This window comes from Zootoca vivipara, chromosome 2 (genome assembly GCF_963506605.1).
Source record: "Zootoca vivipara chromosome 2, rZooViv1.1, whole genome shotgun sequence".
NCBI classification, from domain to species: Eukaryota; Metazoa; Chordata; class Lepidosauria; order Squamata; family Lacertidae; genus Zootoca; species Zootoca vivipara.
Genome location: NC_083277.1, coordinates 36647420 through 36672027, shown reverse-complemented (window position 1 = coordinate 36672027; position 24608 = coordinate 36647420). Strand labels below are relative to the sequence as shown.

Here is a 24608-nt window from a genome sequence, read left to right as displayed (position 1 = left end):
GTAGTAATATTTTATAAACTACTGCCATCTGCTAACAGGTACTGTATTTACAAACCCACCCAATTTCAATTTGCTATCATGGAAGAGGTGTACATTAGCAATGAGAAAAAAACGGGAGTTCTTAAGTCTCTAAGCTGTATCTGCTCAAGGTAAATTCACAGCTTGCTTTAAAACATACATCTTAAAAAGAGTGACTGTGCCAAACAGATATACCTCCTTTGGAACCAGCTGCAGTGCAAGCTCTTTTGCATAGTATGTGAAATGGTAATTACTAAGGTGTTCTGCTCTGAGCAGTTGGGGAAGGGCCATAGCTCAGTGCTGGAGCTCATGACTAGCATTCAGAAAATGCCAGGTTCAATCCTTGGCATCTGTCGGTAGGGGCTGGGAGGGAACCCGGTTGCGACCTAGATGGACCATACCTGTTTATTCTTAGTCTCTGTGTTGTGATCTTTCCTGCTTCCTCACTTGAAGAAAGCAGATGCTGCTTAAAATTTAGAATATAACCTCAAATCTTGTACAACCCTACATTCTGTTTTATCCAAGTAGAGAACACAAGCTTAGTCGTTGCTGGATGGGTAGAATATTGGGTACCTTGGAACTTCCATATCTGCATAGTAACAAGCAGTATTTTTGGAGCAACTAACTTCAACCAGAAAGTTCTCTCTCCTTAAAAAGATCAACTTGCAAGAAAAGAAAGATGCAACTGAATCAATACTGCTGATACATTTATGATCTTTATTTTCATCAGATGTGTTTCATGTAGAACAAAAAAGGTGACACCCTGTTTTATAAATAGAGCACTTTAGTGATTCACAGACTGACTCAAATGGGGGGAAAATCCTATGTGAAGCTTAATAATCCACGGTTGCAAGAAATTAACATTTTCTCTGCTGTACTGTCAGATTTAAATAGCAGTATGTTGATGTTAGCATTTTTAACCAGATGGTGCCATTTCATTATTAAATACTTCATACCAGAGAGATCAATGGTTCTTGGGAGTGACATGCTAACTTTTTGTATTTTAAAATGCTTTGGTATCAAGCTTTCATGGGGGGGGGATAGTAAATACCCAGCTGCTGCATTTAAGAGGTATGTGGTAACAGACGAATATTAAGCATAAGGCATTCCATCATGGAAGACAGTTGGGTTACTTTCATAGTTTAGCACTTCAGTTCACCTGCTACTATGAAAGTCACTCAAGTCAGTGTAAAATTAGCAGAGATAAAATTCACTAATTGAGGCAGTTATGAGATATTTGTAGCCATTGACTAATGGCTTGAGCATAGCATAACTTCATTTATCACTGTTTTATAAAATTGCATGATAGTGTCACCACATCAGTGATTGCAAATATAGTCTATGCACAACTTTTGGCAAAAAATCATGATTGTGTATTTGAGCTAAAGAATAAGTGACCTTAAAAGTGGTGTTATCCTATTGATCAACAGGCCTTACTGTCACTTTTATGTTTCTAAAATCATGCCTGTTTAAATAGAAAGTTGCCATTTTTAAAATGACATCTGCATCTAAAATCAGCTATAGAATATGATTGTCCACCCTCAGCATAGTGGAGTGTAAGGAGGAGGAGAAGATTGGGAGTTCTAGCTCAAGTCCATTAATTCTGCAGCAGACAATGAAGTAGAATCCTTTTGAATGCTTTCAAAAAGTGAAGACATTTCAGGATTTGCTCTGATCTGAGAATAAAATTCTGCCATCACAGGGCTTTTATCTACATCAGGGATGGTCAATAAGGCAGCTACTGCCCTCATTGCTGAGCGTTTCAGTTCATCTTGCTTCTCAAATTCCTGTTTCACAGAGCCAGCTTTTACCTAAGAAAAATATATTTAAGAAAAATAAGACGTTTTAAAAATGACCTTCAGGCAGAACAAAAATACGTTAATAAAAATCAAACTGACTGGCAATCCTGTAACTGCAGAAATTGCATTGAGCAAGCAGAAGTCTTTGTGTGAGAGGAACAGCAGCACTGAATAAAACAAACAGATCTTACAATGGCTTATATAGCAGAGATTTTCAACCTTTTTGAGTCCACAGCTCCCTTGGCCAACTGCATTCTTTCTACGGCACCACTGTGGGACTCAGGAGCCCAATTACATCACCATTTGCTTGCAGAGTTGGCAGCCGCTCATCCTTTCCCTCCTTGTGGAGTGTTCACTCAGCCTCTAACCTCTCCTTGGGTGTCTTCTGGGCAGCTGCTACTGTCACCACTGGTCTCAGAGTCTCCCCTGTTCTCTGAATTCCCCCCGCCCCCTGCTCCAAAGAGGTTCCTCCCAGAGGCACCATTTGCCTGCGGAGCTAATAGCCAGGGCTACTGCAACATTGATGCTTTTGCATTATGGTGCTGGAGGAGACTCTTGAGAGTTCCATGGACTGCAAGAAGATCAAACCTATCCATTCTGAAGGAAATCAGCCTGAGTGCTCACTGGAAGGACAGATCCTGAAGCTGAGGCTCCAATACTTTGGGCCACCTCATGAGAAGAGAAGACTCCCTGGAAAAGACCCTGATGTTGGGAAAGATGGGCACAAGGAGAAGGGGACGACAGACTACGAGATGGTTGGACAGTGTTCTCAAAGCTACGAACATGAGTCTGACCGAACTGCAGGAGGCAGTGCAAGACAGAAGTGCCTGGCGTGCTCTGGTCCATGGGGTCGCGAAGAGTCAGACACGACTAAACAAAAACAACTGCAACAAACATCTGTGCAAGCAAGCCTTGGGGAGGTAGAGATGTGTGAGGGCATCTGAGGGAGGGAAGGAAAGAGGGACAGAGGCCAGTGTTGCCCAGGGCATCCAGATCATTCAAGGCACCCCAGGGTGCCACAGCACACATAACTGGCTTACAGGGTTGCTCTCCAGATGTTGGGACTCCCAACTCCCATCAGTCCCAGCCAGCAGATCTAGAGGTCAGGGAATACAGGAATTGTATTCCAGCAACCTCTGGAGGGCCAAAGGTTAGCTATCCCTGGCTTACAGCAATGAAAGGTAGGTATCCTGTCTAGCCTGAGAATGGAAGGCAGGGGATCAAACAGACCTGGAAGCAAACTGCTCAAGGAAATGAAATATTTGAGCTTTCCTAGTATATTACCTTTGTAGAGCAAGTTGCTCGCAGGGGTTCAACAAGCCGTTCTAATCTTTGTAGGACTGCATTAGGACAGAGTGTTGAAAGGCGAGCCAGCATAATGAAAGTCAGCATCTAAAAAAAATATATATGGGGGAGAAAATTGAAAAGGTTGCATGAACTATTTCCCCCTGAAGAGTTTCACTGCTACAATTTCCAGTAACTTACAATCACTTTCACACAACAGGTTCAAGGAACCATCATCAGCCTCAAATGCATCACTGCACCAAAGTTCCCATTGTATTTTAAAATGATGGATTTTTCTATGATAAACCAGGGAAGCAAATGACAAAACTCCATTGTTCGGCTGTTTCCCTACTCCTAAAAACTCCGCAAGAATGGCAGTGAGTTGCAGGCTGGCAACACTTCCACCCTACTCTCCCCTTCCTATGTAGAAGTGATGTCCAAACATTGATGATCTGGGTTTCAAAACCACTAAAAGGGCTCATGTTCAAACAACACCCAGGTTTTAGGCATTCACTTGTGCACAGGGAGGAAGAAAACAGCCTTGTTCTCTATATGGCGTGGGGAGGTGAGTAACCTCCAAACAGCCCTTAGCGAAGTAGTAACATGAAATAAGCTGTGCTGCTAATGAAAAGGAAGTAGTTACCCTGATGTCATAATGATCTTTCAAGCCATCCTCCACGTGATTCAAGTACTCGTAAATGTCTAGTCTGTCAAGGCAGCTTTCCAAAAGTGTGTACATGCACTCGAAAGCAGCTTTCCTTACATCAAGGCCATCATCTACCGTGTGTTTGAATGGCCCCATTTCTACCTAAAAGAAGAAAAAGGGGAAATGCTATTATATCTGGTCATTCAAAGAGAGAAGAGCTTTCCAGTAGGCAATATCTGCATGACACCAGCATCAACAACATTTAAATCCTCTTTTCTATATCCGCTGCTGTCTCAAATATTCCCCAGAATAGACACAGTCTCTACCCTGAACAGTGAACTATTCCACATAGTTGCCCTGAGGCAACAATCCTAAAAACACCAGGAAGGAAGTTCAGTTTAACACTGAAACTTAAGTGCATAGGATTGCAGTGAAAAGCTTAAAACAAGTTGTGCCACATGGAGAGAACATAATTTCTTGAATTTTAGAAATCATTAGAAGGGATGCCAAAAATTATATGTGATGAAGTGAACAGAACTAACTTCTGCTAAAGTTTACATGTGCTATTAGACTTTTCTACCCAACCAGTAATAATCACAAATGTCTGCACTCCCCTGCTATACAAAATTTAAAAGCCCATTTATCCTTATCCTGATTATTGCCTATTTATGTTGGTAATTACTTTTGACATTAAAGCAAAGACATTATCAGCAAAGCATTTTTAATGTGTGTGTAAGCTGGGGTTTGTCAGCTTCAGTTGTCAGAAAAACATGCTACTTCATGCTACTCATAAAGGGCATTAAAATGCCATAGGGCCCATGAAACTAGAAGCCAAACCACATTTTCCTCTCTTTTTTTTTTTACAGTGAAATTGCTAAACCAAATGTCAGTCTATGCATTCTGTTTATGCAATATATGCAGACTTTAGGCAAACAGAACTATGGAGATAAACCAGATAAATCCACACACTTTACAGGAAAAAGCCAGATCACAATATGAAACTGAAATGGATAATATTTTCTACATGGATCCATACCTCCCGTATCAGTTCCCGTCTAATCTTGGTTTCATTATACAGGTGGGGCAGTACTGTACTGAGCTGGTCTCTGATCAGAGTAGGTTTGTTGTGAGCAGCAGAATTAAACATAGCTAAAGCAACACGTCGAACATTCAAGTCGGGATCCTGAAGTGTTTTTAAGAAGTCACCTGCATAGTAATAGTACAAAAAGCAGCTTTTACTTTAAAAGCAGTAGTACTCTGCTAACTTAACACGTATTTCAAGACTCACAATATTTGTCAAAAAGGTAATAGTTTCAAAACTGGCTGGGAAACAGCAATTGGTCACCTTGTCGCAGATGTGGAAGAAAATATTCTCACAAGATCCAGCATGTTCCTTTCATCAGCATGGGGACGTCACTATGAAATAACAGTCTCACTCCATAAAAGAGTCACACTCACCCCATCAACTGAGTCACACCTACAGAAACTGTGAAAACAAGGTGTTGGCACTGTAGAAACAAGCCACCTTAAACCCTCTTTTCTATACTCCTGACCCTGATGGCCCTCCAGATGTTTTGGACTACAACTTCATTAGCCCTAGCCAGCATGCGGCTAATCCAAAAACATTGGGAGGGCACAAGGTTGAGCAAGCCTGCAGTGACTAGACTAGCTGCACCTGTTATTAACACCATTCCCTTTTTCCTTCATTCTCTGAAAATTAAAACTGGAAATGGAACTCAAATGTATTAGAAATGTCAGAATATATAGCAGCAAGCAATTTCTTTTTGACAAACCTGATAATTCAGTATTGAAATTAGCAGCCTCCACATAAACTGAACTGCAGATGAGAAGTTTTGTCCAAAGCAAGATCTGTGCATGGCTGGAACTGGCTTCCACTCAGACCACAGGACTTTGCCTTTGTCTTCTCGTAAGCCCTCAAAAGTCTGATATAAAGGAGTTAAGGGATTCCCCAGAGCAGAGGGCTGTGCAGAGAAAGCCAAGGTCCTGTTGTATGAGCAAAAAGTCGTCTTGTAGAACCTTTGTTTCCATCCATGATTTTTAAAAATTTCTCTTAATTCTCCACCTATGAGGTGGCTCCAAAAACAACTAAATTCACCCACCCTTAATCAATAATAGATTACTGTAGAAATAACCAAGCCATGTATAGAAACAAACAAGTTCCTGCACAAGGAGCATCTCCATGACATAAAGGTAAAGGTAAAGGGACCCCTGACCATTAGGTCCAGTCATGACCGACTCTGGGGTTGCGCGCTCATCTCGCATTATTAGCCGAGGGAGCCCCGGCGTATAGCTTCCAGGTCATGTGGCCAGCATGACAAAGCCGCTTCTGGCAAACCAGAGCAGCACATGGAAACGCCGTTTACCTTCCCGCTGTAGCGGTTCCTATTTATCTACTTGCATTTTGACGCGCTTTCAAACTGCTAGGTTGGCAGGAGCTCACCCCGTCACAGGGATTCGAACCGCCAACCTTCTGATCAGCAAGCCCTAGGCTCAGTGGTTTAACCCACAGCGCCACCTGGGTCCCTTGGTGGTCCTTCGAGCCGACATAACCAGCACCAAAGGACCGGGGGGGGCACTCCTATCATCAGGGTTGTTTTGAGTTGTGCTCTGGCACCATGTGTGTAATATCCGCAATGTAATCAGTGCTCTTCAAGTCCCCCATTAAACCAGGGAGGAGGAACCAGGAGTAAACTCAATCCCAGTATGCCTTTCTCTGCGCTAAAGCATAATGGCTAATATATTGAGGGGGCCTTCTAAAGCATGAATTCAGCCTTGCAGTTCCACTGATTGTGATTAAAGAACTCCACCCCTAGATTCTTTATTTTTGAGTAAATGGGAATTGCAGGCAGTTGAAGCAAACCTCTTGCACAGCCACTGTGTATTTGTTAATCGTAACAAAACACTGCCTGGTATTCTGATCGCCCAGGGAGGTTTCTGTATGAAACAAATATTTACCTATGCATCCTTTAAGAAGGGGATCGATGGGCTGTGGATGATCTGAAATGGTGAATTTGATTGCAGTTACAACTGTGCTTCGAGCATATGGTGAACCTGCAATCAAAACAGAGGAAAGAATTGTCCTAAGAAAGGAGCATAGAGATCAGATAACAACATTTTATTAAGACTGCTATTCAAATTCTGCCACTGCAAAAGACACAGACAGACAGACAGACAGACAGACAGACAGACAGACACACACACACACACACACACACACAAACTAAGCCAGCAAACGGTAATATTAAGTGTGCATGACATACCTTTTTTGGTACTCTTTTTTGGTACTCAAGTGATGTTACCAGCTGGAGGACTAAAACTATAACTTTACATTCATCTCCCTGCTTAAGCCACTTGGCAGACAGCTGCAGTTTAAGCAGGGTGGTCATCTAATGGTCTAATGAAATAAAAATTTTATGCAGGCTAGCAGCAGCTGCACACTGTCAGATGAAGGTAGTATAAAGTGACAAACAAAAATGCTTAATAGTATGAGCAGAATTTTACCAGGAACATTTAGCCTGGCAAAGTAATACTGTATTGTCTAAAATGGGATTTAAAAAACCTTCCCAGTGCTTTATTCCCCAACATCAACACTGGTTTAAAGAAAAGAAAACCTCCGTTTAATTGCATTCTGGAAGCCCACACCTCTGTGATGACTCCTTAATTTCTGTCTCTGCATTAGTCACAGAGATAAGAGCCTACACCCATTTTCTGCAATGCAGAAAATTCCCTCCCAGATGAAGCCCCTTGAAATGGGGAATATAGCCATTGCTCCCCCATTATATAAAGATAGTCATCCACAGAGCTGCACTCAGACGATTCTGTCAATAGCAAGCCCAAATGAAATTGGAGCCCTCTTCCACAGCATGCTTATTTTATATACAGTGGTACCTCAGTTTACGAACTTAATCCGTTCCTGAAGTCTGTTCTTAAAACCAAATCCGTTCTTAAACCAAGGCACGCTTTCCCTAATGAGGCCTCCCGCCGCCGGTGCCCTTCCACCGTTCGGCTTCCGTTCGTAGACTGAGGTAAAGTTCGCAAACCAGAACGCTACTTCCGGTTTTGCAGAGTTCGTAAACTGAATAGCTCATTAGCAGGACTGTTTGTAAACCGAGGTACCACTGTATAGACGTATTTCTATAATGTATCACAAAATAGCAAGGCAGCGCACTGATAAACATACTTTGGGGGGGGGGGATTACAGATGATTTTTAAGGTGACTTGGCCTAATGGTTAATCCAGAACTCCCCGTTATATTTGACACCCCTCTGTTAGGCAAATGTTAAGACATCTGAAGAAAACCTACTTTGTTAATACTCTACAGAATATGTTTTCATTAGGAACGTACAAATGTAGAAGAGAACGAGTGTTTGCCCTTTTAAATAAAAGCCTTAGTTTCCCCCCCCTCTTAAATAAAGTCATCTAAATCCCAGGATAGTCCCCCCCACCCTTTTTTGTTCCCATTTTGTTCTCCTAGCTGGAATCTCTCTCTTGCCTTTTCTCCTCCGAAGCTACACACACATCAATATACAGAAGAGCCAACCAACAAATTATTATAATTTACTGCAACACCTAGCAGCCATCCACTATTATAAGAATGAATGCAAATGCATAGTTTTTAATAAGTTTCATGAGTTTTAGCTGAGTTTTTATGCACAGAGAGCTCTTTGATTAAGCCATCTATAAATCCCTCTAAATAAAATAACACCAACCAAAATCACTCTTATCTACTGGAGAGGGAGTCCCTGCCACTAGTTCCAGCTTTAAGGCCTGCCCATGGGGACCCCACCTTGGGGGCTTCTACCACCTGAGGTGGTGGCTTCATGAGTGGGCTGCCCTTGCTTCCACAGCACTGGCTCAATGACAGGAGTCATGAAAGGTATAGAGGGGGCTTAGTGCCAACAGCATCTCAATACTGCTACAGTTGGGCTTGGCCTCGCCGTTACCTGATGTCAGCTGCTTTTTCAACCTGGGCAGCAGCTGAGAAGGATTCACCACCGTCAGTTTCCCCAGGCACTCGGCGACTACGTTGCGGGTCCCTTCCTCAGTGCATTCGCAGTGCTTGAAGAGCAGGGCCCAGATGTCCTCCACGTAGGGTTTCAGGCTCTCTCCCGGAGAGGAGCTGATGACTTCCTTCAAGGAGTGGAGCAGCAAGTACTGCCGTTTAGGCTGGCCTCCAATCTCTTTGAGCATGAAGGGAAGGTACTCTTTAAGGCTGCCCGCACTGATGTTTCCCAGAGCGTAGGAAGCTGCCGATTTCACCTCTTCGCTGGGCGAAGCGAACGCATCCAATATCACGGCTTTGAGCTCCTTCTGAGCGCTGAGGTTCGTGGTGCGTCCTATTTCGGCCAGTGAAAGGAAAGCCAACATTTTGACAGCAGCGCTGGACTTGGGATTCTTCACATCCTGAATGAACTGGTTGACCACCCCGGGCGCTTCTTTGGGGCACACGGAAGAAAGGGCCGCCACGCACTTGGCAACAGAGTGAAAGGCCTGCTTATGTAAATTTGCAGATGCCCCGCCAGGGCTCGAAGTGTATATAGGGAGAGTCAGCTGCTTCATCAGTTCCGCATAACTCATGTGGACTGTCTTAGTTACAACCAACGCTTGGAAGAAGTCCACAATGGCTTTCAGGGCCCCGCCTTGCATCAGTGGCGAGTAAACAAGCTGAAAGAGTCCCGAGAGAACTGTGCCACTGATCTTGGACAGGGACGAGGGATAAACCTTAGCTAAGGTTGTAAGGAACACGATAGCCACCTGAGAAACGTGCATATCGTTCTCACTGATTAAATCAGGGAGCTCTACTAGAACACATTCAATCATGGCCGGCTTGAGGCTGTCGCTGTAGTTCTTGATCAAGATGTCGAGAGCCGCCAAGGTACTCAGTTTCAAGGCACGCTGATTCTTTCGCAAGAAGGAAGCCAAAATGGGGAATCCTTCTGCAAGAACGGGCCTCAGGTCTATTCTGAGTGGGGAGCTAGCAATTAAAGTTAGCGCTTTGACTGTGGTAAGTCGGGTTATTTCGTTTTTCAGCCTCTCCAGGAAAATCTTCAAGGTTGGCTGGAGATCACTGCTTAGGTAATCTCCAAGGTTGCAAACAATCTGCCCCATGCAAGAGATGGCCCGTTCTTTCACCTCCTGGTCAATGTCAGCAGCTTTCAGCCTCTTCAGAGTAGCAGAGAAGAGCTCCCTCACATAGGGCTTGGCATCAAACGTACAAGGCACATCCAGGGGCCGGATGATTTTCACCAGCTGCTGTGTAACCAGCAGAGCTTCTGAAGTTATCTTGTAAAAGGGATCCCCTATGCAAATCACAACGGGGGGCAACAGGGCCTTCACATGTGGGTGGAACACATCCCGGGAGTGGTTGCAAAGGACGACGTGAAGGAAAGACAGCGTATCAATCTTCATGTTGGAGGAGCTGGATTTATCAGTCAGGGAGAAGACAATGCCTGTTCGGAGAAAGTATTAGTCAGCTTGGTTCTATTTTTAGAATACAAAGTTAGCTTCAGACAGAATTAAACTCATACAAAAGAGAATGGGCAGGGTGGGGATTTAGTCACAGATAAATTTGCATTCTTTAATAATTTGCACCTTCCGCACAATTTGTTTCCTGTACAAATCCCTTTGGGTGCCTTATAATAGCTTACAGAAGTCATTCCCCTACTATATAGCTCCTCAGAGGGCAGGTAACTCTTCTCTCTCTCCACACTCCAATTCTATCTAAAGCAAAGGTGTGCTGGAACAAGCTCTCCTCAGAGCTGGTCACCTATCACGTCTATGCCAGTGACAGCTCTGAGCAAACACTCTGGCTTGAAGTGATGCGTGCCTCCACTTTGTATGAGAATTTTAGGTAAGAAAGGCAATTTGCCCCCAACCCATGAAGTTCAAATGGGTTTTTAAAGGAGTAGATGGTACCAACTCTTGGCTTCTGCAAAGCCAATGGCAAAATACCCACCGACTTGTTCTGAAGGAGCAGAAGGTTAGCTATGTACGTAAAAGAAGCCACTGTCATATGGTTTAGGTGCATCACATTTGAGAATGAAAAATATTCTATACTGAAAACCTTTTGCCCTGCTAGGTCCCCTCCCTCCTGACAAGTTTTACCAGGTACTAGTGCAGGTATGTGATCTGCAAGGCAACCAGGAAGACCATTAGCCAGTTCTGTCAGGAGAGTGAAGCACCCCTGTCTTGACTTGACACTCTTCTCTTTGAGCTGCTTGTGCAAGGCCTTGACGATGTTTGGAACCTGTAAGGTTAGAAAGAAACTCATTAGTAACCCAACACGAAGCTAAAGAAGCAAGTGATCCAAGTCTAAGACTGGGCATTAATCTTTTAGTATGGAATGGGAAGGGGAGCTAATTTGCAAATGGTTTCTGTTATGCAGGAAAGGTTAGTCGTGGATTGTTTCTTCATAATATTCATCTAGGTGGACATGGGTGAGCTTCTCAGAGCGGGGCAGGAAGCAAACATATAGGGGATCCAATTCTTTTCAGATAAAAAGTTTTTCACATGAACTATTATCCCAAAGGTATCTTTTTTAAACAACAAGTGTACTGTGTGTCCAAACTTTTAGACAGGAGCCATTTTTAAAACTTCAGATCCACCAGAACATTCGCCCAAGATCCACAAAGTAGGATCATTCAAATCAAGTACTGTATATTTCAAATCAGTGCATGCCCTATCTCTGCAGGCACTCAATAGCCACAGACCCCATTGCTATCAAGCTGAGATATGAATTCAGAAAGTGAAACACAACTTTTAAATGGCAGCTAACATTTTGCTCACTTCAGAATAGTAGCTGCTTTGCTACAGCTGCTAGAGAAATCATATTGTTTTGTAAACAATGCAGTGGGTTATTTTCTTATTTCATTTTCACAGCACACCACATTTTCATAAGCTGACCGAAGACCCAATTACATGAGTGTTTTGGCACACCATTAATCATGCTGCATATTACCTTTCAAGTGGCAGAGCATATGCCCACACCGCCTGGGGTGGGCGCATGGGGCGCACCCTGGAGGGAGGCAGGGGGCAGAGCCCACCTCCCACATACCACAATTCAGGAGAGGAGAGGAGTGGCGAAACCGCCACTGACTCTCTTCCTGCTCTCCACCCCTGGGTCACACCTGACCCAGGAGCCATTTTAAAAACTTTCCTCCAAGGTGTCTGCAGATAGGAGGAGCTCATCCACAAAATATAGGTGAAACTCGGAAAATTAAAATATTGTCGAAAAGTGTATTTATTTTAGCACGCACCTTAAAAGGTGAAACCAATATATGAGAATGAGATAGATGCATGACATGTAAAGCAAGATATGTCAAGCCTTTATTTGTTGTAGTTGTAATTATTTGCCGTTAGGCGGGTCAATTATAAATGGAATGTAATTAATGAAATGTAATAGCGATGTTTATTTTTGTTTATTGCTGTATTATTGTAACTACAGTATTTTTTTTATTACTGTGGAATTTCCAAAAGAAAGCATTTGTAAAATAATAATAATAATAATGTTGCATTACTGAAATAAATACACTTTTCGACGATATTCTAATTTTCCGAGTTTCACCTGTAGCAGGCTGCATTTTCCTGTTGCTGCTGCCTATCTACTTATGGAACCAGATCATCATATCAGAGCAAGCTTGTTCCTCATCAGTTATCTTAAGGGCAACAGAGCTCCATTTGAACCAAGCCAGTGAGTCTAATGTAAGTTCATTGTTTTGAAACCACCTTGTTAAGCCAGGGATAAGGAATCTTTGGCCTTCCAGCTCCCATCAGTCCCAGCCAGCATGGTCAATGGTCAGAAATGATGGGAGTAGTTCAGCAAAATCTGGAGGGTCACAAGTTCCCCATCTCTGTGCGAGGCAGGGTCATCTCTTCAGACCCCTGGCTCCCTGCTCCATCAACTCACCTGGTTCTGGAGCATGGTGAGAGGTATATCCTCCTTGCCTGCCTCATCTGAAGCATGCAACCAACTCTGAATGGGCAGCGTTTGCTTCAACAAAGATATATAAGCACAGAAGATGTCTGCTTTAACATTCTCCTCCCTTTCCTTGAACCTGCTTATTAAAGCCGGCGAGAGTGTTTTGTAGAAATCCTGCAGGAGGTCATGCCTGGTGCTGACAATAGCCTCAAGGCACTTCGCCGCAGACCTGCGAACTTTCCAGCTAATGTCGTCATCATCACTGTACTCATCATCACTTTCTAAGGAGGAAAAGTGGAAAACCAAGCATTAGAAAAGTGGGAAAGTAGGGCTTGATTACTTTAGGGTGTAACAGGTCTACATCCCATTTCTCTTTTTCAAAGAAACCCAAGACAGACAACGGGACAATAAATCATTGCTTCAAATCTTTCCGTAACACTGCAGTACAATAGGATTTTGATAGTTTTCCGTCCAGTTAGAATTACAAGAACAAGAGAAGGGGAATCACTCTCTTTCCTTCTGCTAGCTGCTGGGTAGACTGGCCTCTCAGTGGATCCTGCTACGGAGGAACAGAGAGTTGAGAAATAGCCAGTCTCAGTCAACACAATGGAAAGAAGCTTGCTATCTATCCCTCTCTCATTCAAACAACTGCAGGGGAAAGTAGGCACTGGAGGACTTTTCTGAGAAACAGGAGCCAAGTGGCCATTGATTATAGCTAAGCCAGGCCTCAACTGCCTCTCCTGCTTAAAAATGAAAATAATTCAGTTCAGTTGATCCATTTAAACCCATCTTGCAGATGCTCCAAAATTCAACTTGGACATGTTTTTGGAGAGTTAATTAACAGTTACTTCAAAAGCGATGAACACGCTGTTTTCATGTTCTGCTGACCATGGAAAGATGGTAGCCTCTGGGCTGGATGGCTCAGGAAAGAGACAGAGAGGGTTGAAAGGACTGTTCAGGATACTGAGGGGGCAGCCCAGGCTTCTCTGAATATACCACCATCAGATTTCTAAGCATGCCGTACCTTGTTCCTCATCCTCCCCATTTTCAGTTTCCATCATTTCTTCTTCATCCTCCTCCTCGTTGTCATAGTTGTAGTTTGGGTCATAAGTGATATATTTGAGACACAATCCTGTCACACTAGGAAGGTGAGGGCCAATTTCTTTTGGACACCTTTGAAAGCAGCAAGAAAAGCTCAAATGAAAATGGAATAAAATACCTAATTCAATAAATAGTGTTCTCCATACAACCAATTAATACCAGTCTCTGCCACCCCCAAGGCTTGAAACACCATACATCAGTTTCAAAAACTTCACCATACTTCTTAATCAATTGTGATTGATTGCAATTATGAGGTCTCAAATGCACACATGACCCTCTTGAAGCACTGCCTATTCATTTAAACAAAAAGGCCAGATTCACACGCACAAAGGAATATGCATGCAATCGGGGTTCTACTGAAATCAATTTGGAAACTGATATTTGCATAAAATCATTATCTGGACCAGATACGATTCCGCAACTGGACCACTCTAGGCAGGATCACAGGAGAGGTTCGGTGTGTCAAAATTTCCCTTGATTAACAGTTATACAAAGCACAAGATCTCTTTTCATAATGCCCGATTCAATCTCACTCTATTCCTGTCTTTTTTAAATGACATAAGCCCTCTTCTTCATTTTATTTAACCTTTAGAACAATGAGGAAAAGGAAGTTATAATCTTCCCTGAAAACAAACTATTGTGGATTTCAGTTGCAGAAACATAACTGAAGTTTCAATTATTTTAGAACTGCGACTCTTCACTGCAAAATTTCCAGATCCACCAGATGTGTCCCGCTTGATAGGTCTCCATTCAATTGTAGGTCCCTTTCCAGCAGGTGTGGTTATGTCACATAAGGAAGTCATTACACAGGTATGCAAGGGGGCCGGCCTACCATCTAGAAAACATCACTGGAGGGCTCCTGAGACACATTTCCCTTAACCAGAATAAAATCAGATCAGACAGCACAGATTTCTGGATAGCAGCTCATTGGAAAGCAGACCCTTCACAACCCCCACCCCACCCCCCCCAAAAAATACACAAAGCAACATTGCATGCTGAACTTTGCATGTCACAGAAAACCAGACCATGATAAACATACACAAACCTTCTCACGAAAGACTCAAAGGCCTGGAAACAATATTCCCTCAGCTCATCATCCTCAACGTTGCAGTACTGAACAATTAAGGGGATCATCTTTTCCAGATAGTCTCCTAGAAGACAGCAAAGGAGTGAACCATTAAACATAATTTTCCTAGGCCTAGTGAGTAATCAGGGGGCTCCTGATAGTGCTGGAAGTAAAATCTGAAATATCATCTGTTTTTCAGACATAATGCATAACTATCTCTACAACATGAAAGGGAGCCCATATCCAGTGACACAGCAGTACAATGGTCGTTTGCATGTTAGAAATCAATAGATCTGGGACCATATAAATCCAAGAAAATAGTAGCAGCCGCAGTGAGAATCTCCCCTTCACCCTCTATTTATTTATTTATTTATTTATTGCTTACAATTATCCATATGGAGCATTTTCCCAACTACCTGTAGATGGGCTCATTTGTTGGAGCCACCTGAATTGCTCTGTTCTGTATATATCTTTGACACTTTCTTCACTCCTATTCTTTGCTAGTGGCCTGTTAGAATCTTAGGCCAGAAAGCTGGGCTCTCATATACCTGGGCTTCTTCCAGCCCCATTGATCCTATAAAAGGTTCTTCGCTTACCCAAGCAATAAAGACTGCCTTTGGCTCCTGCTTACACCGTAACATACTCCAGGCTGCTACAGCAGGAAAAGATGTTATGGTAGTACAACTAGATCACAAAGATATTGACTCAGGAGTTCAAGATAGGGCCAGGTAAAAAATCCCACCTCACTAGGGAAATGAAACCAAGTGCTTGGGGGAAAATATAGGCAAAGAAATCCACTTGGATAACAGCAGTCCCAAGTGGCAAAGCCTTCACAAAACAAGACTTACCTATGCGGTGCCCAGCCTGCCTGCTGATTCCAGCAATACACTGGATATATGTTCTGGTGGTAGATGTGGAGTTGTTTCTCTTCAGCTCTGCTAAGAGGTGCTCCATAAGCTCTGCAAAGATGTTCCCATTGCAAGTCAAAACCAAGTGGCCAAGGGCAATGATGGCCCTTTTGCGCACGGCCAACCTGGGACTCATCAGCTGAGGAAGGAGGCAGTTCAGGATTGAGGAATGGAAGGAATACAGAGTCCCCCCTAACCTGCAGCCATGGGCAAGAGACACAAGAGACTCATGTCAGCATAATTCCTCGCCAAATAGCGGCCACATAAACACCACGAAGGAACAACTTGCTAGCACTTCTCTACATCTTTCTACAACAAAATGAGGAACAGAATTCACATATTTTCCTATCAACACAGTTTTTAAGAACAAGTTCATTAAAACCGAGTTATGAATACTGCCTGAACTGATTTGTCTCTAATGTGTCATTCGCTTGGTGCCAGAGAAATAACACACTTTGTAAAGCACAATAATGCTTCTGTGCTCTTCATCTCTAGAAGGCTGCTGCAGATACAACCTACTACACAACTGTTTGAAACATTTTCTTTATACCTGCTCAAAATATCTGACAAGATGTCAAGAGCTTCAAGCTGCACAGAGACATCTTCTTGCTTTCCAATGGCTCCAGTAAGCTGGGCTGTGATTTTTTTGCATACGTTGGCTGTCATAGTGGAACCTATTAGGGTGGGGGAGAAAACCAGAATTAAGGGGTGGATGAATGAAACTTTATTTGCGTCAGCCATCGGCCATAGCAACAACAAAAAAGTGATATACACGGAACAAAATAAAAAGTCGATTCTATAAAACACAGTTTAGGTTCCTGAATCAGGAGTCAAATTTGTTGTTGTTTAGTCATTTATTTGTGCCCGACTCTTCGTGACCCCATGGACCAGCACGCCAGGCAGTCAAATAGTGGACCTTATTCTGATTGCCCCAGCTAGAAACCTGGCAACTTTTGCAGTCATCTGCTCCTCTTGATTTGCCAGGAGAAACGACACTGTGGCAGTGGTTGGGCGACCCGGAATGGTCAACAAAAGAGGGGAATTAAGGGGTTTGAAAAAGAACAAGGAAATATATCCGGCCATGCTTCAAATGAAGATTATCTCCCTTCAACTACGACAATTTTTAGTCAGAGTGGCGTGATTTGCATTAAGTCCCAGTGTAATTTTCAACCATTTCATTTCTAGCTTTAAAAGTAAAACAAACCCTTTCCACTCAGGACATAAATGCATTTCTATTTAATAGCTTCTAGCATTTGGAAAAGGAATTTTACAAAACTTCAAATAGGAGAGTTCAGGTTTTGGTTTTGTGCGTTTTACCTGTAGATGGAGGAGGCAACTCAGAAATGACTGTCTTCAGCCCAATACTGGAGATGTCCCGGAGCTGTTCCTTATCCGATAACATGTTTGTACACAGCGTATCAACAATTGTTTCCACCTGATATTCTTTCACTTTGCTCACCAAAGGGCCCAAACTGCAATGCCAGGGTGAGGGGGTGGCAAGGAAGAAAGAGATAAGAGGTATAACACATGAAATAAAGTTGTTCCCAATAGAAATCTTTTGCAGACAAGGCTTGGAAGATGACAGCTAGAAAGGAAATACTCCTGGGAGCAAACATAGGAACAAGGGGCATCTTTCACAAGGCAACACCGGGAGATGGCAAGTCAAGCAAAAAATAAAATAAAATACAGTTTTCTGTGCAAGCAAATATGCACACACATATGCTGTAGGGTCATCCATAATCCCCTCAAGGGTTGTGTCTGTGGACAGGATCAGCAGGCAAAGCCACAAACACATTGTGTGAAATAGCAAGTTTTCATACATGGTGAAAAGCAAAATAGAAGACGGCATAGCCTATGCAAAACCTGTCCGAGCCTCCTTTGGATTACTTAGCAGTTTTATGTTAAAAACCCAAAGTACTGCTGTAGCTGATGTAGAGGGGTCTTACCATTTGACGGCCAGGTTTTGCACCTCCCCATTTTTGTCTTCGAGTAATTTTAGAAGCATTTTCACAACTTTTTTCTCACTGTCTTCGTCTAGCTTTATGGAATCTTTCTGCAGTTCCATCATCAGGTCATTGGTAGCCATAAACCTGGGGACACACACACATCAGCAATAGGTTGTATTGATTGGTGGAAGCAGCTCCATTTTAAAAGGGTCAACTGCAGAATGGAAGATTAAAATCCATAGAGCTGGAGTGCAAGGAAGAACAAACCTTTACTGTATTACTGTATTTCTGTATTTTAGTGTTTTGTTGGAAGCCGCCCAGAGTGGCTGGGCGAACCCGGCCAGATGGGCGGGGTATAAATAATAAATTATTATTATATTATTATTCTTTACCAGCAGTAACTAATCCATAGCTTGCCTACAAGTTAAATCAATATACAGAATCCCCTTAACTAAAGATAATATGGAAGCAAAGGATTTACTTACCTAGCTTAAACCATTAAAAAAAACAACAACTCAATCTTCCCAACACAACCACACACTTAATTCTGAACATACTGTATGACTGGAGAGATGTGCATGATTTAAGTATTTACAGCAGCAAAACACCAATGGGACAATGGCATACTCCATCTGTTGCACAAAAGTGTGAAGCAGCTCTGAAAGTCTTCACTAGCTGAAATAGCGATATTTATCTTCCCATCTATTCTCAAGTGCACGGTTTACAATTTGAGAATGCTAAGTATTCTCCTTCATTAACAGAACGCTACGGGTGCTAGCTTATACCAAAGTGCTATGCCAGACACTGTTCTTATTAACTGTTCTTATTAATAAATAGTTAAAAGGATTTCTGTTAAGTTTGTTCTTCCTTGAGCCACAGTGCCAAATCTGGTTCCTACGCTGGTTAGACTGGGGGCTAACATGACATTCAAAGATTTCCCGCCGACAAAGGTCTGTATAGTTAAAGCTATGGTTTTCCCAGTAGTGATGTATGGAAGTGAGAGCTGGACCATAAAGAAGGCTGATCGCCGAAGAATTGATGCTTTTGAATTGTGGTGCTGGAGGAGACTCTTGAGAGTCCCATGGACTGCAAGAAGATCAAACCTATCCATTCTTAAGGAAATCAGCCCTGAGTGCTCCCTGGAAGGACAGATCGTGAAGCTGAGGCTCCAATACTTTGGCCACATCATGAGAAGAGAAGAATCCTTGGAAAAGACCCTGATGTTGGGAAAGATTGAGGGCACTAGGAGAAGGGGACGTCAGAGGACAAGATGGTTGGACAGTGTTCTTGAAGCTACGAACATGAGTTTGACCAAACTGCGGGAGGCAGTGCAAGACAGGAGTGCCTGGCGTGCTATGGTCCATGGGGTCACGAAGAGTCGGACACGACTAAACGACTAAACAACAACATGCCAGACACAAAGCCAGCACTTTATCAACTGGTGCTGGAAGAGGCAGTGCTACACATAAACAAAACTTGGTCCACACCTCTGTGTTTAATACTGGCACTTCCCTAGAGATACTAATACCTATTGCAAAACATAATTTCTCCGGGATCATGTACAAAGTGCAGCTCCCAATGCTGCATAATCTCCAGCCCTAAAGAGCCATTCTTAATGTACCATTTATCTTTGCTTGAGAATCATTAGCACATCATTGGACAGGGCAGAGGAAGCTGTTAATATTTGGCAAAATCAGATGTGAAAGACTTCAAAGCTTTCAATGAGGGATCAGCCTTGAGAATTGGGACAGGATTTTCTACATATGTGAGGAGAGGGTGAAAATTCACAGAAAGGCATGATTTGCAAACACTCTATATATAAAAATGAACAAGTAGCGTACAGGGAGCAGACCCAGGCACACCAAAGAGCTGACCATTTCAATGGCACCCACAAGGTGTTCACTAGGAACCTGTGTTGCTACAGGTAAGGCGTTATCACCATGCTAGTATTCATAGGCCAAGCCTGGCTTGTGAATTCCTCACAGCTGTTCTGTACCATAAACTATGCTGCCTAAACTTCTCTCTATTGCCTTCTCTGCATTTTTAAAGGTAAAGGTAAAGGGGCTCCTGACCATTAGGTCCAGTCGTGACCGACTCTGGGGTTGCGGCGCACATCTCGCGTTATTGGCCGAGGGAGCCGGCGTACAGCTTCCAGATCATGTGGCCAGCATGACAAAGCCGCTCCTGGCGAACCAGAGCAGCACACAGAAGCGCCGTTTACCTTCCCGCCGGAGTGGTACCTATTTATCTACTTGCACTTTGACGTTCTTTCGAACTGCTAGGTTGGCAGGAGCAGGGACCAAGCAATGGGAGCTCACCCCGTCGCAGGGATTCGAACTGCCGACCTTCTGATTGGCAAGCCCTAGGCTCCGTGGTTTTTTTTACACTCTTCCATATCGATATCCAGGGCTCTTTCTTTCCAGCCAGAGCTCACTGGAGCTCATTTCCAGCACCTCTTTTTCTAGAAAAGTAGCATTGTCTAAATCCACTTTGGGGAGAAGAGGTGGAAATGAAAGGCTTCCTTATGAACCTAGAGTTATTTGAAATGTATATGAAAAGCCCCAATCAACCTCTCCTACCTAGCTCTTTCCCCCTTTGCTGCTGTTGCAAAAAACATGAACAGGGAAGTGGGGAAAGAGAAGAGGAAAAAAGAGGAGCTCTTCCCACGCATACTTCCTGGAAAGGGCAGACAGAGCCAAAGAAGTGTGCAGTATGTGGAAACATGAATGCATTGGGCCTATTGCTCCTACATTAGTCCTGCAGCTGCCTCACCACCACCATTATGAAACTAGTCACCAACCGCGATATTATCCACTGTGTTAGCTGCAAGCCTCACAGGTACCGTAGGATCTTCAAAAATTAGGTATATAAGGCTGAAATCTTATATACTCTTACCAGGGAGTACGTTCCACTGAATTCAATAGGACTTACTTCTGAATAGACCTAGATAGGATTGTGCTGTAGGTCAGCATCAATATACTGTACCTGTTTTTTGTGTTTGCTGCAAACCTTATAGGTACCGTATATCCAGGCCCACACCTCACCTGAGTATAGTGACTCCACGTGGCATTGATGAGATCACCCAACACTCACTGCTGTGCCAATGTGATGCCTTTGGCCTGCTCCTAACGCCTCAGAGTGGGATGTTCTATCAGAGTAGAAGTCATTACTCTTCATCCTCATCACACATGGACTAATCACAGAACCTCACAAGTTTATGCCTTAAAGCTGCCACCTAGACACACCTACTCGGAAGCAAGTTCCAATGAAATCAGTTGTGCTTTGTTCAGAATATATCTTATTTAAGATCAGAATATAAGAACCTTAAAAAAAACTTGTTTGGAGTTAATTATCCCATTAAGGTTTTATCTAAAATATGTAATAACTACAGTATTGCTTCTGAAGACTTTTTTTAAAAAAGGACTTCTGCTTAAAACTGGAATCCCAAAAGAGTTGCTCTCTCAGTTGTAAGTAACCACCAGAAATAAGGTTAAAATAGTAAGCTTTCAAAATACACAACTCAGATATATAATTGAGACACTGTGAAAAATGAATAAAACTGGTTCAGGGCCTTTAATAAATTCACAGTGCAAATGGAGGCTTGCTGCCTCAGAAGGCAGCCCCGGTGGATTCAATAGGGCTTACTCCTATGTAAGTGTTTACAGGAACACTTTATTTCTAACACATATTATACACACAGTAAAATAATAAGTTTACTGTATAAACTATTATGTTTATTCACCAGGACATCACCACACTGAAATGTAAACATACTTCAATATCATCCCCCGAAATAGAATCGAATTCTATTCATGAGTTGTCAAGTATAAATCACACTGGTATTAGAAGCTGATAAGACACCATACCAGCCCAATACCATTGGCACATCTAGCACATGGTAGATACCCTGATTCCTCCTCACAATTTTGAACATACAACGTATTTTGTTGCATCCTTCAAGTACAGGTAAGTCATCTTGGAGCAGTCTTGCCCTCCAGCAGGATAAACCAGAATCCTAGTGCTTGGATTTAGACCAATTTAGGCCATACATTCCATGGAAATCAAAGGGATCTCCTTCATTCCTTCCCTCTCGGGAATGTTCAACTCTATTATGGTAGCACCATACTCTGGAGGGCAGAGCTACATATCCTCTTTTACACCGTTGGTGGCTGGTTTCCCACCCACTCCTCTTACTTAGTCATATAGCGATTCCTTCAAATATACATTCTATGCAGCCGTAACCTACAGCCCCGTTTTCAGCTGCTGGTTGCAAGACTTGAATGCATCTTCTTCCAGTTACAACTGAACTTCAGTTTGCTTTCCCCCCAAACACTAGGTGCTTACCGTAGTTGGCTATTAATCCCCAGCTCTGCGAGATCAGATTTGTTTCTCTTAAAAAATGCATTGAAGGCGACCAATCGTCTCCCAAATGGTAACAGCTGATTAGGAAGATTCCCCACCCACTCCCACCATGGCCCACTGCAGATTTCTAGCAGCAGTGCATCTCTACCTCGGTCTCGGAGGGGGAACATAAAAGGTTATCATAACAGCAGCTACCCAAGACTGAGTGAGAAATTTTAGGACGGTAATAGTCTCCTTCCCAACCCTGGAAGCCTGCAGTACGTTTCATATCCGTCTTATTAGTCCTGTCTAATACAGCACACACTACAGGCCCCGTAGTATAGGGGGGAGGGGCGATATTGCACTGACTACAGCCAGTGAGCCTCCTTGGTTCACATCATCCCCTTTATAAGGATGTTCTTTTTCAGGCATCGGTATTTTTTTAAAAAAACTCCCCCTCTTCCACAACCCCCTCCCTCTAAAAGGTTTGCAAGCAAACACACACACACACACACACGTGTGTGCAATCCAAAAAGCCCACAACATACCAAACCTCAAAACATGACTTTACAACATGCACCCACGCGTAATATTATATGCACTAAACGCTACCAAAGCTCGGGTCCTACCTAAAATCTTTGTCGGTGGATGTCATCTTCTCCAAAAGGTTGGAGATGTGATAGGATATGTTAGTCATCTTGGACAGCTGGCCTTGGAAGACGATCTCTCCTGTTTAGCCTGTTTTAAAATATTATTTAGGTGTTCAGGAAGGAGTTGAAGTTTCTTGCTGCCCTAAGAAGGGGTTCCTTCTGCTGTAGATCTGCATGGAGAATATGGCGACAGGAGGGACACCGTGAGACGGGGGTAGTGTTTTTCCTCTCTCTCCTACCCCCTCCCCTGGTTAGAAGTCGCTGGAAAAGCTGAGCCCCTTCACTGTTATCATAGGATATATATAGCCTATAGTCGGGGCTACGGCTGGGCCAAGGGCGCCACCTACTGGCAGATATCCGCAGCCTCTCAAGTTACAGGAGAGGGGGGAAGAGAAGGCAGCAGCTGCTGCGCGTCTTTTCACCCCATTCCAGAAGGATGCTCTGCTATATTGCTGCAGTGAGACTGCAGGTGTTTGCTAACATCCTGCATCTTCTTGCAATGAAAGAGGCACCAGCGATACATCACCCGCTCCGAGCTGGGTGCGTGGTGGGGTCAGCTGAAATTAATAGATGGCATAGGGGTGGGCTTGTCTTGAATATCAACTTCTCTCTAGAAATTAATCAACCCTTCCCCCAAATGGAAGAACAGGCACAACTACTCATTGTCTGCACAGCGCTTTCTAAATTGAAGAAGAAATAATATGCAATATTATTATTATTTTTTAAAATCCTACATGCAAGCTGAGATCTCTGAAGGAATAAATCTAAAATTCTTTAAGTGAAATAGTATAGAAAAGGAGAAGGGTTGTAGCTTCATGGTAGAGCATCTGCTTTGGTATGCAAGAGGTCCCAAGTTCAGTCCTTGGCATCTCCAGGATATGTTTCCTACCTGAAACCCTGAAGAGTCGCTGCCAGGCAGTGTCAACAATATTAATCCAGATGAACTAATGGCCTGACTCGGCGTATGGCAGCTTCCTATGTTCCTATGGAAGCGGTTTACTTATAAATTACTTACGAACCAATCCCCTGAAAAATTTGGCATAGCTAAACCTACTGAAACAAACTGGCTTTTGTAGCAGAACTCTGCATAGGACCAGGTTGTCAACAGGGATTTCAATGGGAAAGTATTGCTGGGTCCTCTTGCCCTCACCCATAACCTTTCTTGGTAAGCCATTTTTATTTCTATTGTACAGATTAGGAACGGTGAATTTCCCAAGGCCATATAATCCATCCATGGCAGAGGAAGTACCTTAGCACAATCCTGTGTGTGTGTATACCGGTACTCAGAAGTAAGTCTCTCCGAGTGCAATGGGACTTACTCACAAGTAAGTGCATGTAGGACCGATAGCCACAAACCGATTTTCTAGTGGCAACTTACACTAGCTCTGTGACTGATTTAACTTGTATCTAGAATCTACTTACCTGGTGTCAGATACAGTGGTACCTTGGGTTAAGAACTTAAATCATTCCGGAGGTCCGTTCTTAACCTGAAACTGTTCTTAATGTAAGGTACCACTTTAGCTAATGGGGCCTCCCGCTGCTGCCATGCCGCCGTTGTGCGATTTCTGTTCTCATCCTCAAGCAAAGCTCTTAACCCGAGGTACTATTTCTGGGTTAGCGGAGTCTGTGACCTGAAGCATCTGTAACCCGAGGTACCACTGTACTGTACAAACCCCTGCCCAGAGAACATGCTTTTCCAGCGCTTTCAAAACGTTCTCATTGCAGGTTACAAACTGAAAATATTTAATGATTGCAAACAAATAAACCACTCTACTCTTTGAAATGAACATTAAGTTACTGCTACTTGTTTGCTGATTTGTGGGCTCAACTTTCCGCATACGATACAGCTTACAGTACACAAAACTGATCAGTATAAGTTTAGTATTTTGTTGGAATAAATTTTCATTTCTA

General features: G+C 43.1%; 1 protein-coding gene across 2 annotated transcripts; it reads right to left on the bottom strand.

The window, feature by feature from the left end:
* Positions 1-715: 715 nt before the first annotated feature.
* Positions 716-22981, bottom strand: LOC118080783 (cullin-associated NEDD8-dissociated protein 1). Of its 2 annotated transcripts, XM_035106557.2 has the most exons (16): positions 22677-22981; positions 20751-20854; positions 17707-17850; positions 17078-17232; positions 16311-16434; positions 15701-15957; positions 14832-14937; positions 13710-13858; positions 12674-12966; positions 10873-11014; positions 8712-10217; positions 6724-6819; positions 4784-4953; positions 3745-3909; positions 3102-3209; positions 716-1829 (listed from the first exon to the last, which is right to left on the bottom strand). In XM_035106557.2, exons 2-16 carry the CDS (start codon positions 20774-20776, stop codon positions 1602-1604), a joined length of 3669 nt encoding a protein of 1222 aa, XP_034962448.2. In that variant the 5' UTR covers positions 20777-20854; positions 22677-22981; the 3' UTR covers positions 716-1601. The 2 variants fall into 2 exon arrangements, with proteins under 2 accessions (XP_034962448.2, XP_034962447.2); XM_035106556.2 differs by lacking the exon at positions 20751-20854.
* Between the last annotated feature and the right edge of the window lie 1627 nt (positions 22982-24608).